Here is a 15324-nt window from a genome sequence, read left to right on the forward strand (position 1 = left end):
TACTGTATTGTATATGTATATGTTCACTTACTTTTAAATGAGTTTCTTATTTGTTTACCTTAATGTTTGAGTGTGTCCTGGAGATGATGTTGAGGTAAGAAAAAGGATAAAGAAGGCCAAGGGTTGCAGATATTTCTTCTCTTGATGGAGAGGGACTTGACACTGCAAAACTAAAGGTTGCATATGGTATATTAAGGTTTTACTTTTACTTAACATGTGCCCCAAAATTTTGGAGAACGTTTTTACTGATCATTTTACTGAGAACAGTACTGTACTGATATACATTTATAATATTGTGACTATAGCTGAGGACTAAATCATGACAGAGAGCAGAGTACCTTACATATACATTTGTATTTAGTATACAAAAAAAGAAATATTTCACCACACTGACGTGAAGTAATAAAAAATAAGACAAACAGTTGGAACAAGTATACAAGTCATCTTACATTACATACGTACATTCCCAATGCATTTCATCATACAACCTCTCCTAAGAATTACAGTGGGTCAAATAACCAGATAACGTCCATGCAATAGTAGTATAAGAATTTTTTGCTGCGTTTTTGTTACATTTCGACACCTTAGCTAGGCAGGACCACACAACATGATTTAACCACACAGCTATGCCAACCAAAGACAGCATGACAGTGCACTGCAGTGCTGCATCTCATCACATGACACACTGCAAGCCTGCAACCATACAGAAATGCATTTCATAAAGGTGCAATCTGCACTGTTTGCCACAATGACAAACTCCACAAAGATTGGCCCCTTTATTGTACACTGTGCGCAACACTTCTAACTTCAACATGAGCAACTATAATCCCTTTAGTTTCAATTGTTTTAGTTTTTAGAGCTAAATATTCAGATACATGTAGATAGATATTCATAACGCATTCCTTTTCTAAGGATTATTCTGTTCATCACTAGATGTCACTTATATCCATTTTTTTTCTTTCTTTATGTTCACAGATTGTTTAAAAGTCTTGTGTATTACTACAATACAATATGAAATAGTACCAAAAACTGGACACTAAAAAACTTGGCTGAAAACAATACTGTCTTTTTGCACTACTTCAAACTGTCGAGCAATGCTGTCTCACTGATACCGATGCGTGCTCGTCCACACACACACAAACACCTGCACTTATGCAGTATACATATCTGTGACACACACACACACACACACACACACACACACACACACACACACACACACACACACACACACACACACACACACACTCGTGCACACGCACGCACACACACATTCACAAAGGAACAGAGACAAGATCTAAACAATAGGAGAAATTAAGACAGTATATTTTTAAGACCCATGCAAGCTCCACCACCCCAGAGGCACAACTCAGGCAGCAAGGTTGTACAGCCCCCATGTTTGGCATGCTCGTCTGTCACATGTTCACAGTTAGATGAAGCTACTCCAAAACACTTGATTAAGTAAGAACACAAGTGTGTTTAAGGAACAGATTTTTTTCTCTCCATAAATGGATAGCACTGACTGGATACACCATCTACTGTACACCTCACCACTAGTGAAGCTTAGGTGAGTAAAACGCCCTCAGGTCCACAAACTAGCTTTCTCCATAGCCTTCAAGCGTATCTTAGAGTGTCCCTCTGCAGCCCAAATTTAACCGAGAGAAGAGTTCATCTTGGCTGTTTTTGTTGATGTGGTTGAAATCGTATGTAATAGTTTGCAAATTGAGATTTTGTTGTGAAACAACCATTCACAAGTTGAGTTTGAAGATTCATTCTTGACCTTGCAGATCGCAGGGTTTCAGCCACAACCCGCAGTCTTCAACGAAGCAAACTTGTTTTGAAGGCAACAAGCTATGGCTGAAAGCTCTGGTAAAACCAGGTGTGATTGATGAGATTTGTTTTTTTTGTCAAACTACTATTTATAAGTTAAGAATGAACCTTAAAATTCAAACATATCTTAGATATAAGGATTTGTGCATGGCTTTAATGACAAAAGCCAAAGCTGAAGTAAATGTGTGGCTTTAGAGTCTCTTCCTTCAGTCCAGCAGGTTTAAACAATATTGTACTTAAGGAATGGCTGAGATGAGGGATTGGAAAAGAAAATACAAACACCAACGCCATTATACTAGCTCCTGCTCAGATTAACTTGCTAGGTTAAGGATAGAAATTAGCTGCTATGTTCCAGATAAACCCTGTTTTTTTATTTTGTCCAATGTTACAGGTTTTTTTTTTAGAGACAACAAGACCTGGTCCTAGATTTTCTGTGTGATTATACACAGATACATAGTGTCTAGCTATGATTGACCAGTGGGATCAGGGGCAAAAAGTAATTTGTGGGTATCTATTGAGGACTATTTGTTTGCCAATTTAAGATTGGTTTTGAGTTGTTTCAAATCACAATCAAACGACCATAAACAAACTACCACATAACCTGCCAACCTATAAGATCGTCTGACTGCTGGTCTTTCTAAACCCATCTGACTTTGTGACATCACCGCGGATCTCAGCGATTACCTCAGTGAGCACGGTGCTCACCTGACAGAAATGATGGCTGACACTACAGTTATTTTTACAGTATCTTGTGGATGCAAGCAATAGTACTTTGTTTTAACCTGCTGATCCCAGATCAAAAGCTGAGGCTAACTTGAGACCTAAAGGCGTATTCACAGTTCATGTACTATCTCGTCAACGCTGCATTAATTCAAGCAAGACTGGCTGAGAAAGAGGAGATGTTGCAGAATGAAGACGAGTTCTAGAAACCTTTGTCAGCCCTCGTGGAAACATGATGAGTTTCTATGAGTACAAAGTAGTTGGACAGTCAATGTCTTTCACAGAGTATCCTATGACCCTATTCAGCAATGGTAAAAAAATTGCATTAAATATTGATCTTGTTACCAGTACAGTTTTGAAAAAAACATCAATATAAAGAAAGCATTCTCAGCAGAGCACACTCAATCTCGCTAGTTTTCTCTCTCATACTCTCAGAGAAGTAGTGGTTGTTTATGGTGATGTAGTGTAGTGTTACAGCAGTGTTTCCTCCTCAGAACATGGTGCATCTCTTCCCCCTCTTCTTCACTGGTGGAGGGCAAAGTACGGCTCGGATGGCCTCATCGAACACCGTCTTCAGGCCCCGCTGGGTCAGCGCGGAGCACTCCAGGTACTTCACAGCCCCTGGGGACCAAGCAAGAAGGCATGATGGGAAACATTTCAATGACATTTCTAATGCTCAAGAATAGCGTTTGCCCAAAAGGTTTTAATTGAAGACAAAACAAACAGATACAGGAAGTCATCACATTTAGCACCTCATATACTTCAAATACTTGGAGTCTAAAACCTCATCTCCCCACACCTTTCCGACATTGGATCTGGGAGGCTGTTTTAATTACACTACTTTCCGTGTCTGAACATCTGACAAACCCATCTACTTAACACAGTAACTGACCAGGTGTGTTGAACACAGCCCCACCAACACTTTATGTTTTGGATCTCTATGCTGTCCTTTTCTCTCTATGCTCTCCTCTCACCCCAACCGGTCAAAGCAGATGCTCCACCCACCTCTGAGCCTCGTTCTGTCGGAGGTTTTTTCCTGTTAAGAGGGAGTTTTTCCTTCCCTCTGTTGGAGTTTTTTTTCCTTTATAGAGGAGTTTTTCCCTTCTAGCTTATGTGGGAATTGTTGAATTGTTGGGTTTCTCTGTATAATGCTATAATGTTCTGCTAGAAGGACTTTAATGTGTTAATTGCCATGAAACAACCAGTGTTGTGATTTGGTGCTATATAAATTTAATTTAATTTAATTTAATTGAATGTTGTAAAAAAGAGTGCTCAGTATTGACTGAGGCATTGTGACAAATTATCCCATGATTCTCTTGCTTAAATATATGAAGGTAGTTTTGTCTTTTTTTTTATGCAAGCATAAAAGACAGCAAATACTACAAAGCACTTATATCAAAAATCTAATTCGTAAGTAAAAATAGATTAACTGAGAATAAATGTATGTGGATTGCAAATAAATTCTCCCTTACAGTTATGTTGGTGTTGGTGTTGGTTTTGGAAGTAAGGGTCCGGGCTGATTGTGATGGAGGTGGCAAGAGTTTCTATTGGTGGGTTTGACTTGGCTCCACAGCATGGCTATACGCACACAACCCCCCTCACTCCCTCTGTAAACACTCCACGGGAGAGGACTGTGTGTGGTGCTGCATGGAGGTCAGGTCACATCATATCGATCTGTTTTATTGAAATGGTTTTAAAAGTAGCAGCACGACTTTTCACTTTGTATTTGGCTGGTTCTGTCCTAAGTTTTAAAATACACCTCAACCAACACCTCTCCAGTTTACAGATTAATGTATCTTGTTCAGTTACTTGCTAGAAGTCATCCAGCATCTTCTGTGCAGTGTCTCTGGCTACAGTGTAGGTTACCAGCACCCACTAAAACCACATTTTATTTTTGTGTCTTTGTACAGATGAAAAAAATACAAGTTATTATTCATTAACCCTTTCGTGTATAGAGGTCACTACAGTGGACAGCTATTCAAATGTTGTTTTATTGGACATGCATGGGTTTTGATGGCATAGTTGCACATCAGCCTCGTATGGGATGATGCAATAGCGTTCACTGTAGTGGCTGATGTGCAACTATGCCATCAAAACCCATGCATATACAAGAAAACAACATTTGAATAGCTGTCCACTGTAGTGACCTCTATACATGAAAGGGTTAATTGGTGATATCTTGAGGCATCTGGAATTGCATTTTTTTTTTAACTTTAGACAAGACTCAGGCTGTTCCCCCTGCTTCCAGTCTAAATTAAATTAGGCCAAGTACGTCCTGACTCTGTGACACTTTGTACTTTAGGCACTTAATCCAAAAACAGTTTATTTCCTGTCACAAGTGTCATTGGTTAAAACAACTGTGGAAAAGATTTAATGTAAAATGCAAAATCCATGCTTTTGCAACCATTTGCCGTTTACTTAGTGTGATTTAATGTTCGAACTGAATGCAGCAAATTTCTGGCAACCTTTCCATATGTAAGGGTTAATACTCTAAATCCCTCTGGTCTACTGGATTTGAGAAACATAATTTCTTTGATAATTAATCTCACTTATCACAAGGGTACTTATACATTACTCGTCATTTGCAAATGGTGACAAATATCTCTCTAGTAAACCTTCACAGCCTCACCAATTTCTCTCGCCATGGCCAGGCCCTGCGGATAGGTGATAGGGGAAAGCTTCTTGTCTCGAAGCCTCTCAATGGTGTCTTTGTCATCTCGCAGATCCAGCTTGGTGCCCACCAGGATGATGGGTGTGTTGGGGCAATGGTGTCTCACCTCAGGGTACCACTAAAGCATCATAAGCGTACGCACACACCCCCACACATGCATACATATGACCAAATGACAAAGTCAGTGAGAGAGGAGAAAGAGAACAGTTAGTTGAACGCAAAGGCAAATAATCGAGCGCCTGTCCACTCTGAATTTCAACAGACTCCGTACGTTGCGGCTTTTGGAGAAATTTGTTTTAAATAGATCTGTCTGAGTGGAAGCGCGGCAGTACAAAACATCCTCAGGCAAAAGAACCTTCCATCACATCATATCACATGAAGAGTGAGTCCTATTAATCCAGAAACAAATCGACTCTACAGAGGGAGGCTAGACCTTTTGGAAAGTGTGATTTCATATGAGAGCGTCTCATGATGCTCAGCAGACCAAACCACGGTCGGCTGTCACACTCCCTTGGCAGAGTCTTTGCACTCGTTTAGTCCTCGTCTTACAACATGTCTTTGTACTCCAAACTCCCCTCGGGGGAGCTCAAATCCGGAACATTCTAAGCCGAGGACTGAACAGGTGGAGCCGCAGTGTTGATAAGCCAGGTGAAGCCATAGATGTGCCTCCTTGTGGTCAGACTCGGCGTGGAGGGGGGAAAAGGGAGGGGGGCGGGTGCTCAGTCAGTGTACTGACCTTAGCTCGGACGTTCTCAAAGGAGGCCGGACTGACCAGGGAGAAGCATATCAAGAACACATCCTGGGAGAGAACCAGAGAGCTAGTTGAGAGCGACATCTGTGTGTGTGCGTGTGTGTGTGTGTGTGTGTGTGTGTGTGTGTGTGTGTGTGTGTGTGTGTGTGTGTGTGTGTGTGTGTGTGTGTGTGTGTGTGTGTGTGTGTGTGTGTGTGTCGGGTGAGGGAAAGGAGTTTGTATACCGTCTGTGGGTAAGACAATGGTCTGAGCCTATCATAGTCCTCCTGTCCTGCTGTATCCCAAAGACCCAGATTCACTGGTTTCCCATCCACCATCACATTGGCAGAGTAGTTGTCAAAGCTGCAGAAAGGTGAACACTATACTGAGTAAAAAGCAGTGAAAGGTACAGACAACTGAATAGTACTGATTTTCTACTCAACTGCACATAGGAAAGAGTTGTTTGTTTGAGAAAATTCCAGCAAGACACTAATAAGAAAAAAGAAGAAATTTCCCCTCGGGGATTAATAAAGTGTATAAAATAAAAAATAAAAAAATAAAATCAAAATAATTGTTTGAAATGAACTCAGGTGCATATTCTGACTTAACAAAGTTGATGAAGTGTATCTCACTGCAGATGGAGCAACCTTTTAAAAATTTGGGAAATATAAACTTTTACCAGGGGCGGCTCATCAAAGAAAGAATTTTGTTTGGAACCACATTTATGGGTTAAAACACCACCAAAGTAACACAAACTAACTAACTGATCAAAGTGGTGGACCAGTGTTCTGCTAGAAAATGTTTATCAAAGAAGTCTGGTGTTTTTGAAAAGAGCAATATATGCTAATTGATGGAAAAGGTAAAATAGTCAACAAATCAATGAATGTCACTAAAGTTCCCCTTGTGCTTAAAAATTTACAACCCTGTTTCCCCAAAAAATTAGGACATTTGTGTAACTAAAAACAGAATGTAATGATTTGCCGAACATATAAACCAAAATTTAATTGTAAAAAGACCAAAGACAACATATCATATGTTGAAACTGAGATATTTGGTTGTTCAATGAAAAATATATGCTCATCTTCAATTTGATGGCAGTAACACGTTTCAAAAAAGTCAACAAAAGACTGAAAATGTTGTGTAATGCGAAGAAAAAAAAACCTAGGGGAACATCTCAACTAATTAGGTTAAATGCTAACAAATCAGTAAAATGATTGGGTATAAATAGAGCATCCCAGAGAGGCAGAGTCTCTCAGTAGTGAAGATGGGAAGGGGTTTGCCACTCCCAAAAACTGCGTGGGCAAATAATGTAACAATTAAGAATAATGTTTCTCTGTGATTTTATCATCTATGGTACCTTAAATCATTAAAAGAGTCAGAGAATCTGGAGAAATCTCTGTATGTAAGGGACAAGGCGGAAAACCAATATTGAATGGCTGTAATCTTCGGATCCTCAGGCAACACTTCCCTCAAATCAGATACAATTCTGTAGTGGAAATCACTGTATGGGCTCAGGAACACCTCTGAAGAACTTTGTGAGTGAACACAGTTTTATCTCTGCATCTACAAATACAGGTTAAAACTATACCATGCAAAGAAAAAAAATAAACAAACATGATCCAGAAACACTACTTCAGTCCATCTTAAACGAGCTCGGGCCCAGAGAAGCTGGCAAATTGGAAAACTGTCCTGTAGTCTGACAAATGCAAAATTTTTAAATCCTTTCTGGAAACTATGGCTGGAACCATCCCTCTTATTATCAGCATACAGTTCAAAAGTCAGCATCTGTGATGGTACAGGGATGCATTACTGCACATGGAAGGAACCATTAATGCTGAACGATATTAACAGGTTTTGGAGCAACATATGCTGCCATCCAGATGTCTTTTTCAGGGAAGGCCTTGCTTATTTCAGCAAAACAATGCCAAACCACATTCTGCATATATTACTACAGCATGGCTCCGTTGTAGAAAAGGTGCTAAACTTGACCTGCCTGCAGCCCTAACCTGTCACTCATTGAAAACATTTGGTTATTTCTGAAAATCCTCAAGAAGACCCTCAGACAGCTAAAATCCTATTTTTCAATTTAATATCTCCTGCAGCTGTTCTCCTCAGTTTCTAAACGTTTCCAGAGTTTTGTTAAAAGAAGAGGTGATGCAATTCAGTGGTAAACATGCCCGTGTCCCAACTTTTTTTAAATGTTGCTGTGTCAAATTTCAAATAAGCATATATTTTTCATAAAACTAATTTCAATTAAATATGGGTTTACATCATTTGGAAATCATCACATTTTGGTTTTACTCACATTTTACACTGTATCTTAACTTTTTGGAAACAGCGTTGTACCTACCCTAAACAAGGAGATAAAAATGTCCCCCAAAATATCATTCTAAGAGCTTCAATGGTCCTCATTTCCTGCAGTATGGCCACACACAAAAAGGTTTTTTGGTCCAAAAGTTCTTAGAACTATAGAAGGTTTCTTTCATCTGAAACATAGACTGTATATAAAAGTGGACAGAACTTCAGTGTCTAAAAAATTAGGCTGATGCGGAAGAGCCTGAAGCTGCAATACCACCGGGTGCCACTAGAGGTCGGCTCCCAAAAGCCTCCGGATCCATAGACTCCCATTCAACAAGTCTCATAAAATTTTAAGTCAATAAAATTTCTCCATTAATTGTCTTGGTGTTGTTAGCGAAAGTCGCTCCTTCAGTGTTCTGGCTGTTCATCTGAAAATAATCACGTCATTAATACGAAAATAAGCCTCAAAAAGCAGTGTTTTAAGGGGGCATGTCTATTTGATTGACAGGCCTGTGGTGCAGTCAGGTTACAGCTAGGTGGGACGTAGATTTCCGGGTTTCCAATTGGTTCCGTTTGGTCTGAAAACTCCTTTTTTTTTGTCTTTTTTTTTTTTTTAAACAAAAACACAACACACATGGATTCAAACTCAAAGTGTCTGTTGCATGTTGCATTGGTTACTTGCAAGCAGACTAAATAGGCTGTTCAAATAGTGGTCCACACTGGCCAAATTGAAAATGAGGTACGTGAAATTTGATGAAATGGTGTTTCGCAGCTAGATGAATTTCAAAAGGCATAATCTGTTTTTATTTTATGTCAACTGACCTTTTGTCATAGGTTTTTAAGCACTGCTCTGCCATTGAATCAATTGTGTGCATTCTTGCACATTCATGTAAAGATGAGTAGGTCTGACAAATGAATGTTCGATCACCATCACAACATTCTGTGGGTCCCTGTTAGCGCCACAGTTATGCCTGGTAATTCCACACATTCAAACGAGAGCCAAAAAATATTGTCCTTGCTTTCAGCAAACGTCTATGTGGTTGACAAGATTCTGGCGTTCTCTGAGCAATGAAGAAAAAGTGCTGTTTAAGCAAGAAGGCCGACCGACACTTGACTTAACTCTGAGGAAGAAAACCCAGTCTGTGTGAGGTTGAGTTTTTCAGCCAGTGAAAGTCAGCCATCTGCCAGGAAAGGTTAGTCTTATCATTATCCTGTTTAAATATATTCTAAGGGAATTTTTGCTCTAATTCAATGCTTTGAAGAGGAGTTCTGTGAATCTGCACTCAGTTGCTCTTCCTCAAAGACTCATGTGTGAGAAACAAACTGAAATTGAATTTCAAGAACTGAATTTGATTTGTGAAAATTTAATGTAGACGTGTGGCAGGAGGGGAATTTTCAGTGAGGATCAAATATGGTTTCAGAGGAAATAAATTAAATTTCATACTAATACATTCAATTCCAATTATTCAGATTCCGTTTCTCAATGCAATGATTCAAGTTAAATAATACAAATTCAAATTATGTGATTCAAATTCTTTTTTTTTTTATGGAATAAAGAAATTCAATCTCTAATATACATGGTTCAAATTCAGTTTGTGACATATTTCTGTCCATAAGTCCTGCATTCATAAGTTCTGTCTGATGCAAAAGTAGCCATGATACAAAATGGCCCGATTTAGAGTGTTAGTATTTCCTAATTGTACTTACATTGAGAGGCCCCACTGTATGAACTGTGTGGCAAAATGTCATTCATGGTTGCCAATTTGTGTATTGTCTCAGTGTACAGTACTCTGCACATTTTTTTAGGCACTTATTACAATAATTATTTGAAAATGCTCTGCCATAATAATATTAATCACCAAACGTCAGTAAAACAGAGCTTAGACTGAAGCTACAGTGGCTGAAAAAAACACTTTGGTGCTGCACCCAAGTGTTACAAATGTAGGGAAAACCCCTGCTTTACATTTTCACCCATTTAGCCACACCATCAGGGAGGCATCTGATTGGTTCATTCCCCAGTAAGGATGACCAGCCCACAGAGACATAAAGAACAATCATGAGCCACATAAAGAACATAGACAACAGATGGTTTGGCCACCACAAAGCCCTGATCTCAACATCATGGGGGTTCAGTCTGGATGATAATGAAAAAGAAAGAAGACATGGAGTTTTCCAAGGTGCTGGAACAACATACCTGCCAAGTACTGTAAACAAATGTGCAAGTGTACAGAGGAAAACTTTATTATTGCTTCTTTTTTCTTTTTTTTTCTTAAAGTAACCTCACTTTACTTTTAATCACTGAATCCTTTGCACGGTACAGTTTATTGCCAGAGCGCTCAACTCTAAATCATGGTATTTGTCCTACTGTGAGAATGTGTGCAGCGAGTGGTTTACTCACACGGTGGGGATGTATTCACCAGGGAAGGCATTTGTGGTGTAGCTAATCAGCAGACAGGTCTTACCCACGGCCCTAAGGAAGAGAGATAACAGAGGACACATGAGCACAAATTTAGGCGGCAGTCCCACACTCATTTATACTCAACTGGAATGTGTATAGACTGTGCATAGAAGTGAATGCACGACTGTATGTGTAAGCGTAAAGGCAGGGCAGCTACTCCCTTTCACAGTGCCACACAGACACTGGCCTACATTCATGTTGCCTAGGGACACAGTAGCCTCCTATCATACCCCTGCACACACACACACACACACACACACACACACACACACACACACACACACACACACACACACACACACACACACACACACACACACACACAATCTCATTCACACACATGCACAGACACAGCCTAATTCTCCTCTGCTCACGTACAGTACACTCCCCCCCCCCTTCTGACACAAACTGCAGGATGCTACATTGGTGTAGGCAATGGATGGGTATTGGCCTGCATGCTCATGCATAAAGTAATAAGCAATTTGTGTGAATGTCTTCATAGCAAATAGTGGTGACACACAGTACCAATATGTGTGAGAGTGCCATGAGACTGATTTGAGGTCAGTGAGTTTCTCTGGTCGGGACGGAGAGCAGGACAAAGAAGGAGGACGAGAAAACAACAAGAGGGAGGGAGTTTAAAGTCCTGATACTGAAAAGCAGTGCTTCATCTTTTCATTTCGTATAAGAAGACCAGCACAGCCATGTCTTATTGTCATGTAAGAGGGGCCCTGCTTTAGATAGATAGGTAGGTAGGTAGGTAGGTAGGTAGGTAGGTAGGTCGGTCGATCGATCGATCGATCGATCGATAGATAGATCAACCCATCAATAAATAAATAAATAAATAGATTTAAAGTCCTAACACAGCTCATGCACAGTCCAATGGAATGTGGAAGAGGGAGCAGAGACCGGAGAGGAAGAAGATTAGCAACACACACGAACCACTGCCCCTGGCTAAGGTGTTGTAAAAAGCCTGCCGGCTGTAGGGTAAAAAAGATCTTCTAAACCTTTCAGTCCTGCAAGCACAGCGAGATGAGCCGACTGCTGCAGCTGCTGCTCTGACCTGCCGGGGTGTTGTGGAGAGGGTGGCTACATCACACATTACATAAAGCTGAGGGATAGGGTGTTGCGGAGGCACAGATATCCAGATTTCAGTACCTTTGTTTGGATGGAACCTTAAAAAAAAGACTCCCATCATGCAACTTAATATCGTCTGTTCTCTAAAAGTGTGTTAAGACTGAAACACATAACTTAAAAGTCCTGTTTTCTTTTTTAATTTTTTTTAAAATAAATTATCTCCTCAGCATACCTCAATGTCAAAACTGATGAGTTTGATAATATAACAGTGCTATATGTTATGGCAAGCAGTTTGAGTTATTATTATTAATACCATTTGTGATATACCATGTTTTGTTATTAGTTTTTGTGACAATTAGCTCTACATACACAAAAAAGCCAGGTTGTTGTTGCCATGGAGAATCTGAGCTAACCAAAATTTTGAACGCTCAGAACAGCACATGACAAAACTATTTTTAGCTCTGCAATTTGATGTCTTACATTTTTATGTCCTTTGATTTTTAATTAAAAACACAATATTTTTGAATGTTATCTTTTATACTGACAAATAAACACGGAGGGTTTCAGGTCTATCCAAAACCTGAAGTCTTTCAACTTAACACAGAAAATCAGCATTGATTTTTACTTCCAGAACCCTGGACTCCCAAAACGTACTCCTCCTCCTCGCAGCTCTTTTGCAGTAAATTAATTAAAAGATGCAAGTGATGCAAATTTACTCTGGTTAGCACAAACTGAAGCTATGAAGTAAGTATGGTTTAGTTTTCAAGTGTTTCAACATGAGTTAAAAATTCAAAAATGTCTTGAGGCTCAATGGATCCAATAGATCAAATGTTTAGAGCAAGTAGGAACATGGAAAGACTGCAAGTAAGTAACAGGAAAAAAAAATGGGGATTCTGAGCAGTTAACACAAACACAGATTGCTAAATAGCTCTAGCTAATGTCTGTGCAGCTGTTGCCGAGGCTTTTTTTGCCATTTAAATTTGTGACTTTTATTGTGGGAAAAGCACTGCTGTATTAGCAATGGTTTTGTTCTGTGTGGCAGTAAGCCGTGACAGTGTGACAGTTAGTGAGCCTGCATGCGCGACACCAGTGCCCTGAAACTGAGGCAGCTAAAATGGAATTCAGTCATCATCCCTTTAATTCTGTACAAGTGCTTTTTCCTGCATGAAGTATACGAAAAAGCAGAGGTCAAATAATATCAGTATCAGGTGAAAGAATCTGCTTCACACTCCGTCTGAATAAAAACAGAGCAGGCCTCGTGAGTAGAATGTACACTCTAAAATAAATTCACAGGAATGAGTTGTGGGCATAGCACATGTACTCTTAAGAAATGTACCATAGACTCTGAATGTGACAGATGTGACATGACAATAAAACTATCGTACAGGCTGTGCAACACCGCTTTCTTTTGGCTGGGCTGAAACAGAAGGGATATTTCTATTGAAGGCAAGTGAATAATCAAAGTAGCATCGACTTAATTGCTAAATTGTCATTTAGAAGATAACCGCAATGTTATCTTTTCATAATAATTGATTTCATGGTTTTTTTTTTACGCATTTTAAATTGATCTATCATTGACTATACAATTTATTATTATACAATTATTATACAATTTATTTAGATAAAGGAATTTGAGGTCTTGGTTAAGTGGTAGCCTGTCAAAGTCTCTTACCTGGCATGAATTAAAACCCCCAAAATACTCATCTGTTTATCAGAATTACATTTACATTACAATTAAAAAGAAATTCCAAGAAAATAAAGTCTCCTAACACTTAAAGTTATTCTGCATCATTGCCTTCATTCATTACGTGTGGATCTAGGAATATGCAAATGTTGCATCCATGTCGGTAGCTGCTTACTTTTCTTGAAGCACATAAAAAATACCTGATGGACGGGAAACATGGTTAAAAACTAGAGTCGGTCAAATGTAAAACATAAAGGTTTGCTGATAGATAGATAGATAGATAGATAGATAGATAGATAGATAGATAGATAGATAGATAGATAGATATGATAGATAGATAGATAGATAGATAGATAGATAGATAGATAGATAGATAGATAGATAAAACATTTAAAAATGCACACTATATACAAATAAAATAGAATACGATAAAACATTTAATGAAAACAGTGCAACAGTGTTAATGATGATGTAGGATGGATTTGGCCAGAGGTGAGTTATTGTAAAGTCTTATTGCAGTGATCATATCAGGTTGGAATAATAATATCAATTCATTTGTCCTGGGATTTATTCTGTTTTGTTTTTAAATCTTTAAAATACCTTCCTTAATGCCAAGTTCATTCCTGGCATTTGAGTATCTTGAAAACATATTTAATTCTGCATGTATATATACCTTGTATTTGTATTTAATGCAGGGTCAATTTGGAACCAGGAAACAAGAAGACACTGACCATCAAACTTCTCCCAACATTTCAATTACAAAAAATAAACCACACACAACCAGCAGGTACAAAGAGTCAAGAGACAGAACCCAGCCTGAACCAAAAACCGTCAACCAGCTTTTAAGGTACCGAATACTTGATAAACAGCACACAAGTACTTCTGACAGCACAGGCAGCATCAGCACTTTCAGAGGTCATCAACATAGACATCAATGTGTTCCCTCCAGTTGAGCCTGCTCTTTGGTCATCTCCTAGTTTAAGACTTTGATCACATATTGGTGTTTTTTATTTGCATTTATATAGCAAATTAGGCCCTATATATGTAGTCTAATTCTAGTCTTGGTTTTCTTATTGGTAACATTGATATTGCCCTGCCTATATATCTTTGCTCACCACGACCCAAAGGCAACATTATGTGGGCACCCAAATGGCCAGCAGCAGCAGCAGCCTAGTTTCCCCTATTCTTAATATTTCTAAGAACTTGATATCAGAGCTTGCGGTGAATTCCTGCTACTGGACTTCAGTCTGTATACAGCTGGGTGGGATGCTGGAAGAAAAGGCACACTGTAAGAGTCGAATTAGAGCAGCAGGGCCTGCTTGCCACTGACAAGCCACACATCAGCCTACATCAGCACCTCGGCCGGCCTCCAGTGGCCTACGAGGCGTGTAGGTGTTCAGGCATCACGAGGCGCTCCGTTCCCACCGTTACACCGGACACAGGGGGTGGAGGGTGGAGGGTGGGGGTAGGGGCACGACGATGAGCAAATACAACCACAAAGCCGATGACTGTGGACATCTATCGAGCATCAGCAATCAGAAAAAACAGGGCGACCGAGGGATCGCTGAGCCCCCCCCCCAACATAGCATCCTCCCATCATCCATCCATCCGTGGACGCATCACCGAATCACCCGAGAGAAATGTGCTGTTATTCGGATTCTGTGAGCGTTCAAGCTTACCCGTCGCCGACCACCACACATTTGATAGCTTGCATTTGTGCAGGAGCTGTTGGGCTGTTCAGGGAGCCGGTGGTGATGATTTTATAGATCCGACAGTCTTGCAAAAGAGGTCTCGAATAAAAGCAGCGGGCCAATCCGCTCGGCGATGGAGCCGCAGTGAAAGGGGGTCGATGACGAACT

General features: G+C 39.8%; 1 protein-coding gene across 2 annotated transcripts; it reads right to left on the reverse strand.

Moving 5' to 3' along the window:
• Nucleotides 1–335: 335 nt before the first annotated feature.
• Nucleotides 336–15316, reverse strand: rac3b (Rac family small GTPase 3b). Of its 2 annotated transcripts, XM_069708819.1 has the most exons (7): nucleotides 15145–15267; nucleotides 10648–10719; nucleotides 6197–6314; nucleotides 5958–6020; nucleotides 5180–5339; nucleotides 4144–4147; nucleotides 336–3171 (listed from the first exon to the last, which is right to left on the reverse strand). In XM_069708819.1, the coding sequence occupies exons 1-7, from the start codon at nucleotides 15177–15179 to the stop codon at nucleotides 3108–3110; spliced, it is 516 nt and encodes a 171-aa protein (XP_069564920.1). In that variant the 5' UTR covers nucleotides 15180–15267; the 3' UTR covers nucleotides 336–3107. The 2 variants fall into 2 exon arrangements, with proteins under 2 accessions (XP_069564920.1, XP_069564918.1); XM_069708817.1 differs by lacking the exon at nucleotides 4144–4147 and having other exon boundaries at nucleotides 15145–15316.
• Nucleotides 15317–15324: the final 8 nt, after the last annotated feature.

The sequence above is a fragment of the Brachyistius frenatus genome, unplaced genomic scaffold (assembly GCF_029030835.1).
Source record: "Brachyistius frenatus isolate BFR_SWC_R1_liver_20210118 unplaced genomic scaffold, ASM2903083v1 Contig_78, whole genome shotgun sequence".
NCBI lineage: Eukaryota > Metazoa > Chordata > Actinopteri > Embiotocidae > Brachyistius > Brachyistius frenatus.